Genomic DNA, 19,175 nt, shown 5'->3' with positions numbered 1-19,175 from the left:
TATGCCACATGTCCACTTTCTCCCATACTCAATGCTCTCTGTACAATGTAAAAATCGATGCCTAATATCCCCAACTCCTTCACCACATACACTATAATGAATAAGACACTAAACACCTTTGTTTATCAAACACATTCTAGTTAGCACTCAACTTCTATATAAACACCACATAAATTTTTTAACCCTCGCAGAGCTCTTAATTTTTCAAAGAAGCTCTCACTTCTCACAAATCCTAAGATGTGAGGTATCAATAGCATCTTTAATATATTCTTAATAATATTTTTTTCAAGATAACAAATATTTAGGCAAGTTTAATATTATTTATAGAGATTTATTGATATGCACGGTTAGTGTAAGATATTTTACATCATTTGTGCATCAGAATCATTCACAAGTGATACTTCAAATGTGATTAAAATAAAAATTAAATATTTAAAAGAATCTAATGACTATGATTAATTAACGTTGTAAAATATCTTTACATTGTCGGTGCATATCAATTAAATACTTATTTATATGTTTTTTTAATTTATTTTATTTTAAAAAAGGAACAAAAATATCACATTTGATTTTATTTATTTTACATAAAAGGGAGCAAAGATTTATGCAAGTTTAGTATTATTAAGTTGTATTTATTTTACAAAATGGGAGTAAAATATCACACCCAGTGGGACTTGAACCCACAATCGCTTGATTAGAAGTCAAGCACCTTATCCATTAGGCCATGGGTGCTTTTTTGGTTTTTTATTTTTTATTTTATTTAATTATAGATAAATAAGTTATTCTTAATAATATTTTTTAGATTTAATATAATAAATAATTTTAAAAGTTTAGTATTATTTATATGTAATTTTGTTTTCTATTAGAAAAAATGAGTTTAAATATCATGTTTAGTGGGACTCAAATACCAACAATTGATTAGAAATCAAACACCTTATTTGTTAGGTTACACACACCTTGTTGACACGTTATTTTAATGTTTGATAAGTTAAGTGTGAATATTATTGCACATATTTTGATGCCATGCGAGATTTGTGGAGTAAATGGCCATGTGGCAATGAATTGTCAAGTTGGGATCCTGACCTCTCAAATTGAGAAACTTAACTATGTTAACAACCTTCTATGAGGAATTTCTTATTCAAGTACCTGCAATACAAGGTGGAGGAATCACCCGATTTTTTTGTATAAAAATCCATCTTTAAATACCCCATCGCAAAGACTTTCTGAACCTACAATTTTGTTAATGATCGTGCATGTAAAAGCCCAAAAAAAGGATTGACATATTATAGGGTACATGCCTAAATCCTTGGCCTGTCCTGCAAAAAAGTTTGGGCAAAACAGACATGCCCTGCAAACCAGATTCGTTTTCCCATCCCATAGGGACAGACAATGTCGAAATAAAATTACGTTAGTTCCCAACAAATGGGACGAGTAATGACAAAATGAAGAAATTATGTGACTTCCCATCAAATGGGATAAGTAATGATAAAATAGGAAACAAAATTATCAAAACAATCATAACTGTCAAAGTCATTCTTACTTCACCAATACTCTATTGGCCACCATGTTTTATGAGCTAATTAGATCACAAAGAATCCATACATTCAGGTAAAGCACCTCAATATGGTCTCTAGCATTATATGGCTGTCACAAATTCAAAAAGACTTTTCATTCAACACATCACGACAATTCTTTGGGTAATTATTTTAGGCTGACCAAAGGTCTAATAGAAGGAGGTCTACTACTATTCCAAAGCAAAACCCAATGATTACTTGACCCAGTTATATATACTTCCACATGTATAAGATTTAATACACACATTTTTCATATTTCACTAGACTTATTTTTTAACTCAATTGTTGACTTAGGCATTGAGTGTTAACCTTATAGGTTCACTTGTAACAACCCAATTTTAATAATTATTTCTTATAGTATTATTACTATATTTTATTTTATTTATTTAGAGTGTTAACTAATTAATTGGTTGTTAGGTAGTATAATAATTGATTATATTAATTAATTTGGTGTGTTAATTAATTATTTAGTTGATATGAGATATAATGAATAATTGAATTAATTAACTTGGTGTGCATATTGAGTTGGTTTAATTTATTTGAATTAAATAGAGATATTATAATACTAGGTCTTATTGTGCCTAATAATTAAATTAGAGGTATCACTCTTTAAGCCCAAATATAATACTAGTATATAAGAGGTGAGGAGAGTGAGGAGTATGATTATTTTGATCATTTGACGGCAATAAAGAAAGAGAAGAGGAAAAGTAAGGAGAAGAGGGGAAGAACAAGAGAGAAGCTAGGGTTTCCATAAAATTGAAGAGGTAAGGGGGAGAATCCTTATTATTATTATGGGTTAGTATGATTGGGGCAATGGGTAGAAATATGTTTAGGTTGAAATCCCTAATTTGCATGGTTTTGGAATTGTTAGGTTTTGATGAGTATTCTCGATTTGTGGTGATTGATTGTGTTAAAACTGCAAATTTATGTTACATACTTAGGGTATTATATGTGTTATAATTTTCTGAACGTTTGGCTTTTTACGGAATCGAAATCGGAGGTCCGAAAGTCCCCAACGATGAAAAACGCAGAAAATTCTGCATTCTGTTTTGTGTTAACCGGTTACCCACCGAACGTTAACCGGTTACTTGCTTAAAAATCTGCGCAGGAAATTGATTATGTTTTATGTTAACCGGTTATCCACCGAGCGTTAACCGGTTACTTGCCTATTTTGTGTTAATCGGTTACCCACCGAGCGTTAACCGGTTACCACTGTTGAAAAATAAAAAAATGAGATTTTAAAAGTTGTATTCATTTTGAAATGCAATCTAATTGTACGTATTTGATAATTAGCTTATATTTGTGAATGATATACTGTTATGAATGTGTATATGTACCATTGGTGGATAATTCATAGAGTTGAATTATGGTGATATGTGGAATGTTAAGATGGTAGAGATGATCTTAATTGCATATGTGTTGGTATTTGTACATTCATTCATGGCATGGTCAGCTTCATAGTGGAAGCGGTGAAACTGTGGGTTCACATGGTATTAGACGTTGATCCTTGAATGGAAATAGGCGTAGCAGACGTTGATCCTTAATTGGAAATAGGCGTAGTGACTTTGATCTTGTCCGGATCGGAAGCATGGCTTGGATTCTAGATATTGAATCGGAAAGCGGTGAAACGTTGGGTTCACATTGAGGTACCGCATGCATAGAGTCACATGTCTTGCATTGAGTCACATTAGAGTTATGTGATAATTGAATGTGTGCATTGATGTGATTGTGAGGTGTGTATGAGATATGATAATTGAATTTGGTAACGTTTGGATACATAATTTGGCAAAATATGTGATTATGTGATAATTGTAGTTATGTGTATATTTGGGAATATAGTATTGGATTTTAATATTATACTCCTTGAGTTTTGATGGATGTCTGAAACATGTGAAATAAATATTGGTTAGTATCATTTACATGGTTATACGAAGTGTGATGAATTCCTTTAATTGTTGATTTAATCATTGTGCCTTATTATACTTCTTCATAATGATTTGAATTCTCACCCTTCTGTTGGAATGATGCTTTACATGGCATCGTGCAGATACTCCAGAGTAGTATTGCTGAAGTAAGTGGACGATAGCTCGCTCGAGATTAGCCGGAGAGTTTCCGTATTTTAGTTTGAAGACTAGGTAATGAGTCAATGCTCTGGTCATATAACACTGGATAGATTAGTAGTATTGAACTCATATCTTATTTGGATATGCATTATGTTATTACTTGTTTTATTTTATCTTGAGGTGATTACTGAGAAATGATCATGGTATGGGACATGGATCATTTTATGAAATACATGAGTATTCATTATTTTTCGCTGCGAACGCATATTTTTGAATATTCATGATAAGTGAAATGTGTTATTTTAAATGACCAGGTGTATGGTATATTGATGATGAATGATGTTGGTTTTGAAAGCTTTTAGTTTTTGAAAACGTCGATGTGACGCCCTTTTGTTTATATGCGTGCTTATTTACTCTGATTATATGTTAAGTATTTTGGGGTAGAAAAATGGGTGTTACATCACTCATGCATTCAACTGCACCAGAGACTTGTAGCACCGCATTAGGAGTCCACCATCTCACTTCACACATGATTTTTGCTCCGATACGAAATAACGTTTTTAGTTCAAACTACATTAATCACTATCCATAATAGAATATTTTGTAATACTATTTAAGCAAAGACCAAGAAACACTACAAGAAAAATTGTATATTCATGGAAATTTGCCAAGGGTAAAACCCTCACTAAATAAACAACTTTGTTTGGGGTTAAACCCCTCGCAACATGCAAAACAAAAAAAAAATATTATACAATTACCTGGCGTGGGATAACCCCTTGCAGATATGACAAATAGAATTTTTGAATTTTGAAATTGAACATTGCAAGGGGTAGTCGAACGCATAAATAAATGGCGCCATAATCTTATTTTCTTGGGCAGACAAAAGTCAACATTTGTGAGGGGTGGCCCTTAACAAAATTTAATTATTCATATTCTGAGGGGTTGTCCATAGCAAAATTTGACTGATAAATCAAATCACCGTTCAGCGTGTCAGGGTGATTAATGAGTGATCTGGTGTTGTTAGAAATTTGTTAGGGATACCCTTTGCAAATCTGAACTTTCAGAATTGGCTAGGGGTTACCCCTGACAAATGTCGTTATTAATTAAATGTGTTTCACTTCTTCTTCTCCATTTATCCAGTAACCCTTCTACCCCCCACTCATTTTCTCTTTTCTCTTTAACTCATTTAAATCATACCTTCAAACTTTTCTCAATATTTTTGAATTTTGCTTCAAAATCTTTAAGATTTTAATCATTTTAAGGTAAATGATTATGTTTAATTTTAATTTTAGATTTTTTTTCTTCATTTTAATGTAATTTAATACATTTTTTTGTTCACTTTGTTTATCCAAGGATGTCAATTTGTTCATCTAAAGGAGTTTCAAATCTAAAGTTTGTATTTGGTGTTGCCTTTTCTCCATTTAAGATTTTTTTTTCTTTTCAAAAATTTGAGTATATTTAGTGTTGATGTGGGTTGATATTGTAAAACTGTGAAAATAAAATAAAATTTTGAAAATTATATATATATATATATATATATATATATATATATATATATATATATATATATATATATATATATATATATATATATATATTTAAATTATATGATATTGTTGTTGGTTGATAGAGTGTGATGTTAATTCTAATAATATTCTTAATAAGTTAATAACTTGAAGACAATTTCTTAAACAAAATATTATATTTTTAATTATTTAACATTAGAATATTAGTATGCCAATAATATAGTACTAGAGTGTAAAAGTTTTAGAAAAATAAATTTGTAACTAAGTTTTAAAAAATTTAAAATTAAAAGTTCAATTATTATAATAATGCTTTATTTATTATAATTATGTTATTATATAATAATATAATTAGAATATTTTTTCATATTATAAATATTAGTTAGGAGTTATCTCTCAGGAAAATATGATAAATATGCTCTTTGCAATGGTTAAACTCTTTACAAATACCCAAACATAATTTCAAAAGACTTAACCCTAATAAATTATTGATTCACCTAGCATGTGACATGCCTGCGTGTCTAAAGAAAATTTAGCTCCAAATAAATTATCAACGTATCAGATCCCTCGCTAATAATTTGTAATAACGGGACTTGTCTTCTCGCAATTTTATTTTAAGGGGGTGTATGTGTTTAACCCTTTGCAAACAACTTTTTTTTTCCCTGTAGTAAATAAAACCAAAAATATCTGACTTTAACAATAAAAGTACGGAGAAAAGCGTGGAAGTTATTCGTGATGACTCTCATTTTTCTATTATTTAACCTGGGTATTTTTATTAAGAAAAAAAATAAACAAAACATAAACTATGTTGATGAAGTTTGTTTAGAAATGCAAAAAATGTGAGTTTTTCTTTTTCTTTATAAAAATGAAAATGAAAAAAAAGTACACACATTGTCCAATGACACCACAGTAGGTTATGAACAAAGTTATTTCCCTTCCTTACCAAAAACAATTCTTCAATTTAGAAAAGTGAACTTATGGTTGAAAGCAAAGCAACTATTTTTGTAAGATAATTTTAACATTGTTTTTCTTGTAATTTTGTGCCAAACAAGCACCTACACTCTATCTGAAATGGTTTAGCAGTGACACCAACATTAGCAGGAAATCAACTCTTGCTCCAAAAAGTGATAATGCTTTGAATATACAAAGAGATAACAATATGAGAAGAAGAGGGTCTCTGGTTTTTTCTCTTCCTGGAGTTGTTATGCTAATGTGCAAGTTCATCAGCATAGTTCATGGTCAACAGTACACTGAGAAAACCGTCTCAAAGGTCACTGGTAATGGGAGAAATGGCTCACTTGTATCAGCATTGTTTGTATTAGGGGATTCCTCTGTTGATTGTGGGGACAATACTCTGTTCTACCCTCTGCTTCACGGCCGTCTATCTCTTCATCCGTGTAATGGCTCGGATGCCACTCTTCTTCCTCAACTTATCGGTACTCTTCTTCCTCTTTTCTCTTTTTGATTTACACATTTGTGAATTTGGGAGAGAAAAAATATTTACTTAGTATCAAAATTCCAAATCGCAATCCTGAACTGCCGAATATGGCAATTAAGTATGATTGATGCGGCGGCAATTTAGTCATGAATCATGATGAATAAGCTTGCTCTTGTTTATCTATGTACATATTACTTGCAATATCTGCAAAGAAAATTCAGTGTATTAATTTTTTATTATGAGTATAAACAAAGTTAAACCAGGCTTACACAGATAATGACATTAATTGTTGTAATGAAATTGTCGTTGTAGCTGAGAAGATTGGATTGACATCAATCCGACCATTTTATACTCAAAACGGATCTCTGACTGAGGTTCTCGGTGGTCTCAACTTTGGATCAACACAAGCTACAATCATGAACGAGGGAAGCTTCAGCCACCAGTCTCTCAATCAACAACTACGTCAAGTCTCTGAGAGCATGCAGCTGCTGCAACTGCAGCTGAGCGAAAACTCTGCTACTGAATTTACAAAATCATCCATCTTTTTCCTCTCCTTTGGCAAAGAAGATTACATTGATCTATTCCTGCACAACTCTTCCAGCCCAATGTTAAACCATGACGCGCAATATTTTGCTACCATTTTGGTCAATCAGATGACAAATGCAATGCGGTATCTGTATGAAGCAAATGCAAGGAAAATCATATGCTTAGGAGTTTTACCTTTGGGATGTGCACCACGTATAGCATGGGAGTCGAATCAGACATCGAATGGCGATGATATTAATGGAAATGGTTGTGTAGATAATGTCAATGATTGGATCTTGGAATACAACAGAATGCTAGATGAACACATAGTCCAGCTTAATGCAGAGTTTTCTGATGCTCATATAGTTTTCTGTGATGTATACAGTGGAATATTAGAGATTATAAACAAACCAAGGTTTTATGGTATGATTTTTAAAACTAATATGCAAATATATATTGTATGAAACTAATAAACATTCATGTGAGAAATTTTATGAAGTGTTTTTTGAATACACAGGTTTTGAAGACACAAAGAGTGCGTGTTGTGGACTTGGTTTGAATGGTGCAATGATAGGGTGTATCTCTACAGAAATGGCCTGTAATCAAGCTTCATCACATGTTTGGTGGGACTTGTTCAATCCTACACAAGCTGTGAACTCTATCCTAGCTGAAGCAGCTTGGTCTAACCAACCTATACCAGATCTTTGTCGACCTTTAAACATCCACAATTTGGTCAACACCAAAACCTAGCATTAAACTGCTACTCCAGTGGCATAAAATTGAATCTCATAAACAGTAAGTTCGGCATCACAGTGGTTCATAGTTGATAATGTGAATCTCACTGTCAATCGAAACATGCACCAAGTTTCAGAACAATTTGGTGTTGCATAATAAAGCAATAAAGAGATAAAAGTGGCACTGACAGGTTTGTAGTGGAAACCATTAATATATTGTAGTATATTACAGCACAAGATGTCAAGATCTGTGTTTATTGTTATAAAAATGGGTTTTGGTGCTGACATGATTTGTTTTTGTCTTCTCAAATTGATTTAAACAATGCATAAAGATTTTGAAAAAAGATGCATACTTTTAGTAAAGGAAATGTAGAAATATATTATATTGCTTTCTAAAAACCCTAAATCACAGTTATTGATCCCAAAACCCTAAATCCCCAAACTAGATCTTAACTATTTTTTCCATGGCAGCGAAAATTCAAGCTTTTTTACCTTCATTCTCTATTCCAACCTCAAAACCTAAACGACGCTTCCGCTTGCATACCATTTCAGCATCGAATTCGACTCGTCCATCAATCGCTGGCCGTAAGCTCCGAGCAGCAGTGATCGGAGGAGGACCTGCCGGATCCTCCGCCGCAGAAGCACTAGCAAGCGGCGGTGTGGAAACCTTCCTATTCGAGCGTAATCCTCCATCAACACCGAAGCCATGCGGTGGAGCAATCCCTCTCTGCATGCTAGAAGAATTCGACATACCTCACCACCTCATCGACCGCCGCGTCACACAAATGCGGATCTTCTCACCTTCAAACATCGCTGTCGACTTCGGTAAAACCCTAAAACCAAACGAATTCATCGCCATGCTCCGTCGCGAGGTTCTCGACTCTTTCCTCCGATCCCGCGCCGAATCCGCGGGAGCCACACTCATCTCCGGCCTAGTCACCTCTCTCAACCTCCCAACCTCACCAACCGCACCCTACACTATCAACTACACCACAAAAAACTCCCCTAGAAACTCCCTCGCCGTCGACGTAGTCATCGGAGCCGACGGCGCCAACAGCCGCGTCGCGAAATCAATCGACGCCGGTGACTACGCCTGCGCGATCGCGTTTCAAGAACGAATCAAATTATCTGACGAGAAAATGGCGTACTACGAAAATCTCGCCGAGATGTACATAGGAAACGACGTATCGCCAGATTTTTACGCGTGGGTTTTTCCCAAATGTGACCACGTGGCAGTGGGCACTGGTACGGTACGTTCGAAACACGATATTAAGCTGTACCAGCGCGCAATCAGGGAAAGAGCATGGTCCAAGATCAACGGTGGAAAAGTGATTAAAATCGAAGCCCATCCAATTCCGGAGCATCCACGGCCCGTTCGGGTCCGTGGACGCGTGGCGCTCGTAGGAGACGCAGCGGGTTACGTTACGAAATGCTCGGGCGAGGGTATTTATTTTGCGGCAAAATCGGGTCGAATGTGCGGAAACGGTGTCGTTAGGGCTTCGGAAGGCGGTGAGAAAATGATTAACGAGTGTGATTTAATGAGGGAGTATCTTAAGGAGTGGGATGCGAAGTATGTTAACACTTTTAGGTTTTTGGATTTGTTGCAGAGGGTTTTTTACGGTAGTAACGCGTCTAGGGAAGCTTTGGTGGAGCTTTGTGGTGATGAGTATGTGCAACGCATGACGTTTGATAGTTATTTGTATAAGAAGTTGGCGCGTGGGAGAGTGTGTGATGATGTTAAGCTTTTTATGAATACTATTGGGAGTTTGGTGAGGTGTGGTGATGTAGGAACACGGATGAAGGGTTTGATTTTGTAGAGGATCTTTGTTTCTAGGTTTGGGATTATTGAAAGTTATGGCTCTATTATTTATGTAATTTCAATTTGTTTTTTTGTTTTGGTTATGGCCTTACTTCCACTTTGCAAGAAATATAAAAAGCTATTCTCATTTCATGTCAAACCGAATATATTTACATTTGTAGAACATAATACATGTCAAACATCAAATATATTAACATGTGTCAATATAGGGTTTTGATTTGAGTGGACTTTCAAAGATACCGGTGGTTATTATGAAGGTCTTGGAAAAAAGGTATGTTCTCCTCTACTTTAGTTTTTTTAAGAGAAGATTTTATGGACATTAAAGTCAATTGAAAAGGATTTAATTTGTATATAGTTAATGTTTATTCCTCTTGTAGGAAATGTTGGAAAGAGTTAGTATATTTTAAAAGAAATTTCATTTTGGTGAGTGGTATATTTGTGGTGATTTTAATGCGGCTAAGAAGGAGGGGGAAAAGGTGTGAATAATCAGTTGTATAAGAATGATATGTTTGAATTACGTATCTTTATTAAGGATATGGAGTTAATTGATGTTCTGGTGGTAGGAAGTAAATTTACATGGTTTAGTTTGAAAGGTAAGGTCATGAGTCGGTTGGATATGTTCTTGTTGTCGAAGGGGATGATTGGTAAGTGGAAGGTTGTTGATCAAGTTATTGGTAGCAGGGGGTTCTCCGATAATTGTCTTATTTGGATCAAAGGAAAGGTCACCAATAGGGGGATTAAACCCTGCAAATATTTTAATTGTTGGATTCAGCCCCCTTAGTTTCTGCACTTTATGGAAAATTTGTGGAAATCCTTTGTAATGGTTAGAAAAGCTTCTCATGTAGTTCCAAAAAAGCTTAAGATGCTAAAGAATCATTTAAGAAGATGGGACAAAGAGGTGTTTGATATAATGGGTCTTAAGATTGAGACAACATTACAAGAAATGAATGCCTTGGATTTCTTGGTAGCAAGTGATTCGGGCCAGGATTAGATGGTTTGGTTCATAAGAGGTTGAAGGTTTCCAGTCGGGTTTGGCAAGCGGCGTAGGCGAAGGAGAGTATGCTAAAGCAAAAAGCTAGACACGGGTGGATTGCAGAAAAGGACTTTAATTCTAAGTTTTTTCATAGAGTGATGAAGAAAAGATTCCAGAGAAATAGCTTGTTGGGTATTGAGTCTGGTAATCATTGGGTGGATCATGTGGAAGATGTCAAAATAGTTTTGTCCAATCACGTGTCTAATGAGGATAGAGTGTCATTGAAGATCCCTTTCTCTTTGGATGATTTAAAGGAGGTTATTTGGTCTTGTGATGGAGACAGAATTGCGGGTCCTGATGGATTCAATATGGTTTTTTTAAGCTTATTGGAATTTTATACAAGAAGAACTTCTTTGGCTTGTGAATGAATTTTACGAGAATTCTTTATTACTAAAATTTATAATTGTGTCCTTCTTAAGTTTGATTCCTAAATCTATCATTCGTACTTCTCTTGACGAGTATAGACCTATTTGTTTGGTTGGGAGTCTTTATTGAATTTTGGCAAAGTTACTTGCTTCCCGATTAAAGAAGGTTTTGTCTAATTTGATATCCAATTGCTAGACGAATTTTATCCTTATGAGATAAATGTTGGATGGTGTTCTTATCATTAATGAGTTGGTGGATTATGTGAAAAGACATAAAGGAGTTGCATGTTAGTGAAAGTTGATTATGAAAAAGCTTACAATTATGTGTTTTGGTTTTTTTTTAGGTTTATGATGAGAAGAATGTGTTTTGGATCCAAGTGGTTAGGTTGGATGGACGACCTTGTTTTTAATAGCTCGGTTTTTATTTGGTTAATGGTAGTCCCCCACCAAGGGGATCATATATCCCTGTTTCTTTTTTTGTTGGTGGCGGATGACTTAACCAGTTTGATGTGAAACACTGTGATGCTTGGTAATTATCAAGATTTTCAATTCATTGATGATACAATGTTGACAGGTGAATCTTAGTGGAAGAATTTATGGAGTATTAATGCGTTGCTTAGTGGGTTTGAATTGGTGTCAGGATTGCAAGTTAATTTGGTTAAAAGCAAAATCCACCTGTATAATTTGAAATTTGAATTCTTACTTGCAAAAACGTCATTTTTGGTTTGTGGAATTAGTTCCCATTCCTTTGTGTTCCTTGGCATTCCTAATCAATCCTAGAATAAGGGAGGTGTGGAGGTCGTTTGTTTCTAAGATTAGAAGTAACCTTGCAGCTTGGCATAATAAGAATTTGTCGAGTGGAGGAAGGGTGGTTCTTTTGAATTCAATTTTGAGTAATATTTCCATCTTCTTCTTTTCTTTTTATAAGGCCCTTAAGGTTATTATTACAAAAAGCATTACATTGCTAATAGTGTTTCTTTGATATGGAGTCGAGGAAAATAAGAAAAATAATTAGGTAATTTGGTCGAAAGTTTGTATGTCAAAAGAGGAAGAAGGTCTTGAAGTTAAGCATTGCTGGAGATTTGACATAGCACTTTTTTTATTCAAAATTTTGTGTGGTCTGAATTTCTATTTTTCATAGGAATTTTCATACCTTGGAGAATAACACTATAGGTTTCAGTTAGGATGATAGGGTTTACATTTATGGAGTGCTTTTTCGAGATGATGTCTTTCATGAATTTGGCATATATCGGCATCTGCTCCAGAGCTTCAGAAAATGGAATGTTTATCTCAAGTTTCTTAAACATTTCTAAAAACTTCTTAAAATTCTTTTTATGTTGGTCTTTCTTCTTTTGTGTCGGAGGATAAGGGAGTTTGATGATTGACTTGGCAACTTTTTCTTTCTCCTTTACATGCATTATCACAACCCCCTCCTCTGTTTTCTTTGTTTCTTTGATTTCTAAATCGACTTCTAACAACCCATCTTCTTCCGTATTATTTTCTTCTAGTTCCTCAGTAGACTTACCACTTCTGGTCACCACAGTGTTAACATTATTATGCTCACGAGGATTTGTCACTGTACCACTAGGCAAGGTACCTGGAGCTTGAGAATTTGAGGCTAGCTGTTGTGCTATCTGACTCATCTGAACTTCAAGATTTTTTATCGAGGCAATAGTGTTCTTCTGATTATTTCTAGTCTCCTCTTGGAACTGAATATTATGAGCGGCCAATTTTTTGATGGCAATCTCCCAATCTGCCTTCTTAGGAGCTTATTGTTGCTCTTATTGTTGATATTGAGTCTGATATTGACCTTGACCCTGTTGTGGAACATTCCCTCTTTGATCTTTCCAGGAGATGTTTGGATGATTCTTCCAACCTGGATTATAAGTGTTGGAGTAGGGATTATTCTGCTTCTTGAATTTTATCTCTTCAATTTGTTGAGGAGTTGCAAAGCAATACACAATGTGGTAAGGTCCATTACAGATTTCACAAGTGATGGTCTGCGCAGGTTGAACTTGAGCTACCTATTGAGTACCTATATTCATAACCTTTAATTTCTTTTCTACTTCAGCAACGACTGTATCTTCCAAACAAATTTTATTAGCTTCCAATTTCAGATCAATGACTCCTTCAGGTTTGCTCGTACACCTATCATATAGTTTCAGATGATCATTTACAGTTATTGCTTCAATGATCTTTTTAATACCGATGGCCGTTGAAAAATTTGTTGAGCCACTGACTGCTGTATCAATCAACTGTTTTGTATTTATTTTGAGCCCATTAACAAACATCTGCATTTGTTCAGTCTGATCCTTATTATGAGTTAGGCAAGCTACCAGGACCCTTTTGAATCTTTTGTAGGCATCTTCCAAGGACTCACCATTCTTCTATTTGAATTTTAAGATTTCATACATTTTTCTCAGAAATACTTATGCTGGAAAATATTCATTTAAGAAAGTTATTTCCATCTCTTCCCATGATGTAATACTGCCAGCTGGGAGAGAGTAGAACCACTCTTCCGCCTCTTTAGCTAAAGTGAACGGGAATATTCTTAACTTCTTTGTTTCATCAGTATGACCATCAATTTTCAAAGTAGTACTCATGGTCAGGAATCTCTGCAAGTGCTTGTTTGCATCTTCATTTATCTTTCCGGTGAAATGTTGCCTTTCAAGTTGATTGATTGTGTTAGGATTCAGTTGAAAATTAGTCACATTCACCGGTTGGTTGACAATGGTCAATTTACCACTCGTCGCATTTGCACCACCATAGTCACCCAGAAGTCTTTCCGGAGGTGGGGGAGGTGGAACTGGAGGAATTTCAGCCATAATTTATTTTTATGAATCTGAATCTGAGTGATCAGAGGGAACTTCTTCTTTGGAATTCAGTCGAGCCACTCGAGCGTGTCTGAGTCTCTGGTGAAGGAGTCTCTCGATTTCTGTGTCAAAAAGAAATTCAGCTGAGAGATCTCCTCGCATAAACAAATTAGACAGATTAGTGAATGAAATTATATGAATGACAGAAAAATAATTTTATTGCAGAGCAACAAAATTTTAATTGAACTAAAATTAAACTCTATATTTGACAGTCCCCGGCAACGGCGTCAAACTTGATCGAAAAAATAGCAAGTGAACTATTTTTTCTTTTGTAGTAATAAAGGGGAAATTCTTGATCTCTGTAATTCTTGATCGTCTGAAAATTCTCTGTGCTCTGTTTTCTCCTCGCTCAAAAGTGTCATTCTTCTCTCGTAGAAACTCTCATAAAATAGTGAAAATCACTTGGCATTGGTTGGAAATCCCCAGAACGTCCTTGCTGCTCAAGCTCGGGTAAAAGCCCAAAAATTGGAACATTTTGCGTGACACGACCCGTGTCAGCTCCCTGCCTTGATCTTTATCTCCAGCTTCATCCCAGGTGGACTGACACGGCCCGTGTCAGACACTTGTCTTGACCGTCTCTTGTACTTGATTTGCCTTCATCCTGACACGGCCCATGTCAGGTGACACGGGTGGTCGTGTCAGGCCTCCTGTACTGAGAAATATCTTTTCCTCGAACGTCAGAACCCACGACTTTCTTGCATTGAGTCTGTTGGATCTTCTACTTGGACCTGGAGGGAATAAACACAGACAACCAAAGCATAACGTCCCGAAAACGCGAAATAAAACTAAAAATTGATAAAATGCTTAAATAACTTACATAAATGAAAACCGACTTAAAATGTGACATAATGCGACAAAGTATTCTAGAATCCTTGGTTTCTTGTCGAATCAGTGATAAAAACATAGTGAAAATGGTGACTGATCAAGCGCCTCTGCCCACGTCTTCGGACCTGGTTCCAGAGCTGGAGGCGACACCAACTAGAGGTTATTTAGATGTGACATGTGGCATAATATTTAGGACCACCACATATGTTTATGTGACACCTTATCCTCTTTGGCTCATTTGGTGAGTTTAATGTTTCAAGGTGTTTATAAATGCTTTTAAAGTTAGTTCCATTTTTTATGTGAGACTATTTACAATGCATTTATTGTCATATTGGAACATACCCATGACAATTAATGTTCATAATTTTCAACCGTTTCTCCGGGTGCTGATTTGATTGACATATTTGTTTGGTGGCGTCACAATGATGTTTTTTCGGTTAAATCAAACTACTTGCGGATGTTCGAGTTGTGCAGAGCGGGATACGTTTTGGAACCAGATTTGAAGAGTGATGTTGCGTCTTTAAGGAAAAAAAAGGCTTTGAGTAAAAAAAATAATTTTTGATTGGAGATTAATTCACAACGGCTTGCCGTGTCGAATGGAATTTGTTAATCGCGGTGTTATTGTAGGAGTGCATAATAGAATTTATCTGTTGTGTTTTGTTGGAGAAGAGGACTTGGATCCCCTTTTTATGTCTTATGCTGTTAATACTTTGTATTGGAATCCGTTCTCTAATTGGCATGGTGTGGAGTTGGATATGCAAACAGATTTGGTGTTATTGTGTTTTCGTGAACTCAAGCTTATTGGCTTACTGTTGACTTTTATTGGGTGTTTGGTTTACATATGGAAATAATTCAAGGGCTAAATACAACAATAACATATTCATTTGTCCATCCAAATCACACATCTAAGACACTCTCCTTTAACCAATAAATCAAAAGCTTTGTTAATGTCTTTAAACTCCACCTCATGTGTCACAAACTCATCCAACTTCAGTTCCTATTAATAATTGGAGAGAAAAATTCAAAAAATTGTTGTCATTACTATTTTTACAATATGTTATCAAAATAGAGAAAGAGAGCATAAACTTAATTTTAAAAAATTGGTTAGTACCTTGTCCATGTAGCGTTTAAGAAGAATAGGTACATCTGACTTGGGTTTGAGTCCTCCATATAAGGATCCCATGAGAGTCTTCCCTTGAACAAGGACCCCATTACAATTAAGGCTCAACATAGATTCTGGCTTGTCCACTCCTAACACAATTGTTTTTCCCCAACCCTATAGACAATAACAAAAATTTACAATTCATGCTTTCGACAAGTATATGTAGCATTTAATCATATATTATGGTAAGAGATCTCTTTTAGTTTATTCAGAGATCCTGTGTTTAAACTCAGCCATGGACATGCAATATTGTTAAATTTTCTTGAAGGAGTGCTTTAAGTCTATTGAAGTTTTCCAGTTCGAGAGATTAGTATGTAAGTTGCGTGTAGAGGATACCCGATTTCTATTAAAAAAACTATGTTTGAGATAGAAATAGACCTTTCTACATGAAGCATATGCTTCATGCACCAATGATGCCATACCAACACATTCAAAGCAATAATCAGCTCCACCACCAGTCATCTCTATGATAATCTGACTCACCGATTTGTTTCCACATTCTCCAGAATTAATAAAGTCCGTTACTCCAAATTTCTTTCCTAAACAAATCCATGAGATCAAAGTCAAACACATAATTTAGGCCTAATAATAATCATAGCTTCTAAACTAAATTAATACTATTAAAATTATTTTATTTGACTTTATGCTAAAGTGATGTTATTGAACAAATAATGCATTACCAATGTCAAATTTTTCTGGCCTGATATCCACACCTATTATCCTAGTTGCTCCACAAAGTCTAGCTCCCTCAGCAACCTAGGATACCATTCAATTGCAATGACCATTGTAGTATGCAAATAAGTGCTTATATAAATAAGTCATTTCAAATAACTCAGAAAGTGTACAAAAGGAAAAACATCAACTATGGAGAATCCATACCGCTAATCCAATACATCCAAGTCCAAAAATGGCTACTGTAGAACCTGCCTCCACATTTGCTGTTTTCCAAGCAGCTCCTACCCCTAAACAATGAATGTTAGATCAAAATATTGAATTAGATGAATTAAAACTATATGCGGTTTGTCTGCAAATCCTAACTTAACTAGCCGAAGTCAATATTGTCATATTGGACTTCATAATCAGGGTTTGAACCCTAATACTCAGAGTTATGTGTGTGAATTTCTAGTGGTTATTACTATTTCGTCTGCATAAAAAAACCATATGCGATTCGGTTTAGTTTGGTCGATCCGATACCTGTTGATACACCGCAACTGAGGAGGCAAGCCCTATTAGGAGGAATTGTGGGATCAATCTTGAGTAGATTTGCAATGTCAACCACAGTGTACTCGCTAAAACTAGAGGCAAACATGAAATGGTGTATAATCTCTCCATTCAGATCGGTGAATCTAGTTGTGTTCGCATATCTAAGCATCCAAGGTGAAATTTTGAAAGGAAAGTTTGAACAAAGGTTACTCTTTGTTGATTTGCAATCTATACACTCTTCACAATCAGCAATGAAGATTGGAATAACAATGTCTCCTTTTGTAATTTCTGTTACATCCTCTCCAACACTTTCCACAACCCTGCATCACATCAAAATAAATCGAAACTTGAACATCGTCAAATCTCTCATCAAAATATATAGACTCACTCATTCGCTCACTCACCCAATTGCTTCATGACCAAGAATTCTTGGAAAAATTGCAGGAAGCTCCTTCCAAAGTCAAAACAAATGCATATTAAAACTTTCATTCAGAACTTTCATCGAATAACTGATGTATCTGATCTATCTACTAACCTGCATTTTCCAATAAGTGATATCGCTGTGACAAAGAGAAGTGCATATGATACGAATCCGAGCTTCGCGTGGCATTGGTGGAGCCACGACGATCTCTTCGATAATCAATGGCTCACCTGGTTTGCGACAAACCGCCGCTAAAAATTGCAACACATGAAAGCTGTTATTATCACAAACAACACTGTTGAATTGAATGGTATAGAAATTATTGGAAAGAAGGTGGAAAGACACACACCTTTACATCTTATGGGTTGTGGTTGTTCGGTAGTTGTTGTTACTGGTTTATTAGCTTCCATGGTGATGAGTTGAGTTGAATCAAGTAAAGACAAAAAAATGATTTTTGGTTGGAGATAACGTATGAACTATAGTATCATATGAGGGAAGGGTTCAATAATATGGAATGAATAAAAAAGGAATCTTTGGCTAGGTGGATTTTGAAAGCTACCAACCAAATTTCTCCTTTTTTTTCTTACTCATCATTTTATATAGATTAAAAAAAATAAAAAATAAAAAATACATTACGTAATTACAACACAAGAAAGATCGAATTTAAAAGCAATAATGTTGATATGATTGTATAGGATTTTTAAAAAAAAAATTATATCCAATGTTCGTAAAAGAATGTGAGATCTTCCACGTACAAAATCACTGGTAAAATAAAAATCAAATGAAATAATCATAAATTATGCCTATAATTAAAAAATAAAGCAAAATACTATATTGTTGATTGATAAAATTTTGAAGTCAATGTTACTAACCTTTATTAACTGAAGCTTAATTTCTCTAGAGACTATTTAACATTACCATCAAAGTTACATAAATATTTTCACCAACTCCATCAACAAATTGATAATATATGTGCCTCCATTTTCTAAACAGAAACAAAGCAATACATATCCCCAAAAACCTACGGCAAATTCAACTCCCATACCTAAATATAGTGATTCCTTTATAGAGTCTCCATCTTCATTCCCTCTTATTTGGGTTACATTTTTGAGATTTTATTCTTATGTGGTACAATTATTTAGAAGAGCTCCGCAAAGGTTTGAATTACCAAAATAGCTTGATGAATCAAGAGATTGAAGTTGTGTTGCAATTCGTATTTTTCATTAAAACTATTGTGAGATAGAATCAGTCTAAAAATTTCAAGATAGTCATGCTTCGGGGGAATTTCACCATAAAACATATTATTAGAGAGATTTAGAGACTTGCTAAGGTCCAAATGAAATAAATATGAGAGATTGAATTATGTAATACCTTAAATTTCGAAACTCTTATTTAAATAAAATCAAGTAAAAGAAATATTTTTTATTCAGCAAAGAGTTTCACATCTCTCTCAGAAAATCATCATTTTTAAAATTTTAGAATAAAGTAGCGGAACTCATAAACATGTTTCAACTTAATTGTCTCATCAAAATAGAAATCATTTTAAGTCAATGAAATATTAGTTTAGGTAAACATAACAACTCACATAATAAAACAAGTAAATGATTTCAATCCAAC

The 19,175-nt window shown here is 34.7% G+C and overlaps 3 protein-coding genes and 1 non-coding gene across 5 annotated transcripts; 2 read left to right on the top strand and 2 right to left on the bottom strand.

Moving 5' to 3' along the window:
• Window positions 1-659: 659 nt before the first annotated feature.
• TRNAR-UCU (transfer RNA arginine (anticodon UCU)) lies at window positions 660-732 on the bottom strand. The gene has a single exon. It is a non-coding gene; the product is annotated as a tRNA-Arg (tRNA).
• A 5,587-nt stretch (window positions 733-6,319) lies between these two features.
• Window positions 6,320-8,142, top strand: LOC127117930 (GDSL esterase/lipase At1g71250). The gene is made up of 3 exons (XM_051048058.1): window positions 6,320-6,596; window positions 6,911-7,546; window positions 7,641-8,142. Exons 1-3 carry the CDS (start codon window positions 6,320-6,322, stop codon window positions 7,871-7,873), a joined length of 1,146 nt encoding a protein of 381 aa, XP_050904015.1. The 3' UTR covers window positions 7,874-8,142.
• A 171-nt stretch (window positions 8,143-8,313) lies between these two features.
• On the top strand, window positions 8,314-9,815 carry LOC127117929 (geranylgeranyl diphosphate reductase, chloroplastic). The gene has a single exon (XM_051048056.1). It carries the CDS (start codon window positions 8,322-8,324, stop codon window positions 9,672-9,674), a length of 1,353 nt encoding a protein of 450 aa, XP_050904013.1. The 5' UTR covers window positions 8,314-8,321; the 3' UTR covers window positions 9,675-9,815.
• Window positions 9,816-15,570: 5,755 nt separating this feature from the next.
• On the bottom strand, window positions 15,571-18,081 carry LOC127117928 (alcohol dehydrogenase-like 7). Of its 2 annotated transcripts, XM_051048054.1 has the most exons (9): window positions 17,908-18,079; window positions 17,673-17,809; window positions 17,542-17,588; window positions 17,129-17,457; window positions 16,814-16,896; window positions 16,615-16,690; window positions 16,313-16,473; window positions 15,884-16,048; window positions 15,571-15,769 (listed from the first exon to the last, which is right to left on the bottom strand). In XM_051048054.1, the coding sequence occupies exons 1-9, from the start codon at window positions 17,966-17,968 to the stop codon at window positions 15,653-15,655; spliced, it is 1,176 nt and encodes a 391-aa protein (XP_050904011.1). In that variant the 5' UTR covers window positions 17,969-18,079; the 3' UTR covers window positions 15,571-15,652. The 2 variants fall into 2 exon arrangements, with proteins under 2 accessions (XP_050904011.1, XP_050904012.1); XM_051048055.1 differs by lacking the exon at window positions 17,542-17,588 and having other exon boundaries at window positions 17,129-17,459; window positions 17,670-17,809; window positions 17,908-18,081.
• Window positions 18,082-19,175: the final 1,094 nt, after the last annotated feature.

Source organism: Lathyrus oleraceus, chromosome 2 (genome assembly GCF_024323335.1).
Source record: "Lathyrus oleraceus cultivar Zhongwan6 chromosome 2, CAAS_Psat_ZW6_1.0, whole genome shotgun sequence".
Classification (NCBI taxonomy): domain Eukaryota; kingdom Viridiplantae; phylum Streptophyta; class Magnoliopsida; order Fabales; family Fabaceae; genus Lathyrus; species Lathyrus oleraceus.
The sequence above is the reverse complement of the archived record's forward strand: the minus strand, read 5'-3'. Positions and strand labels throughout refer to the sequence as shown.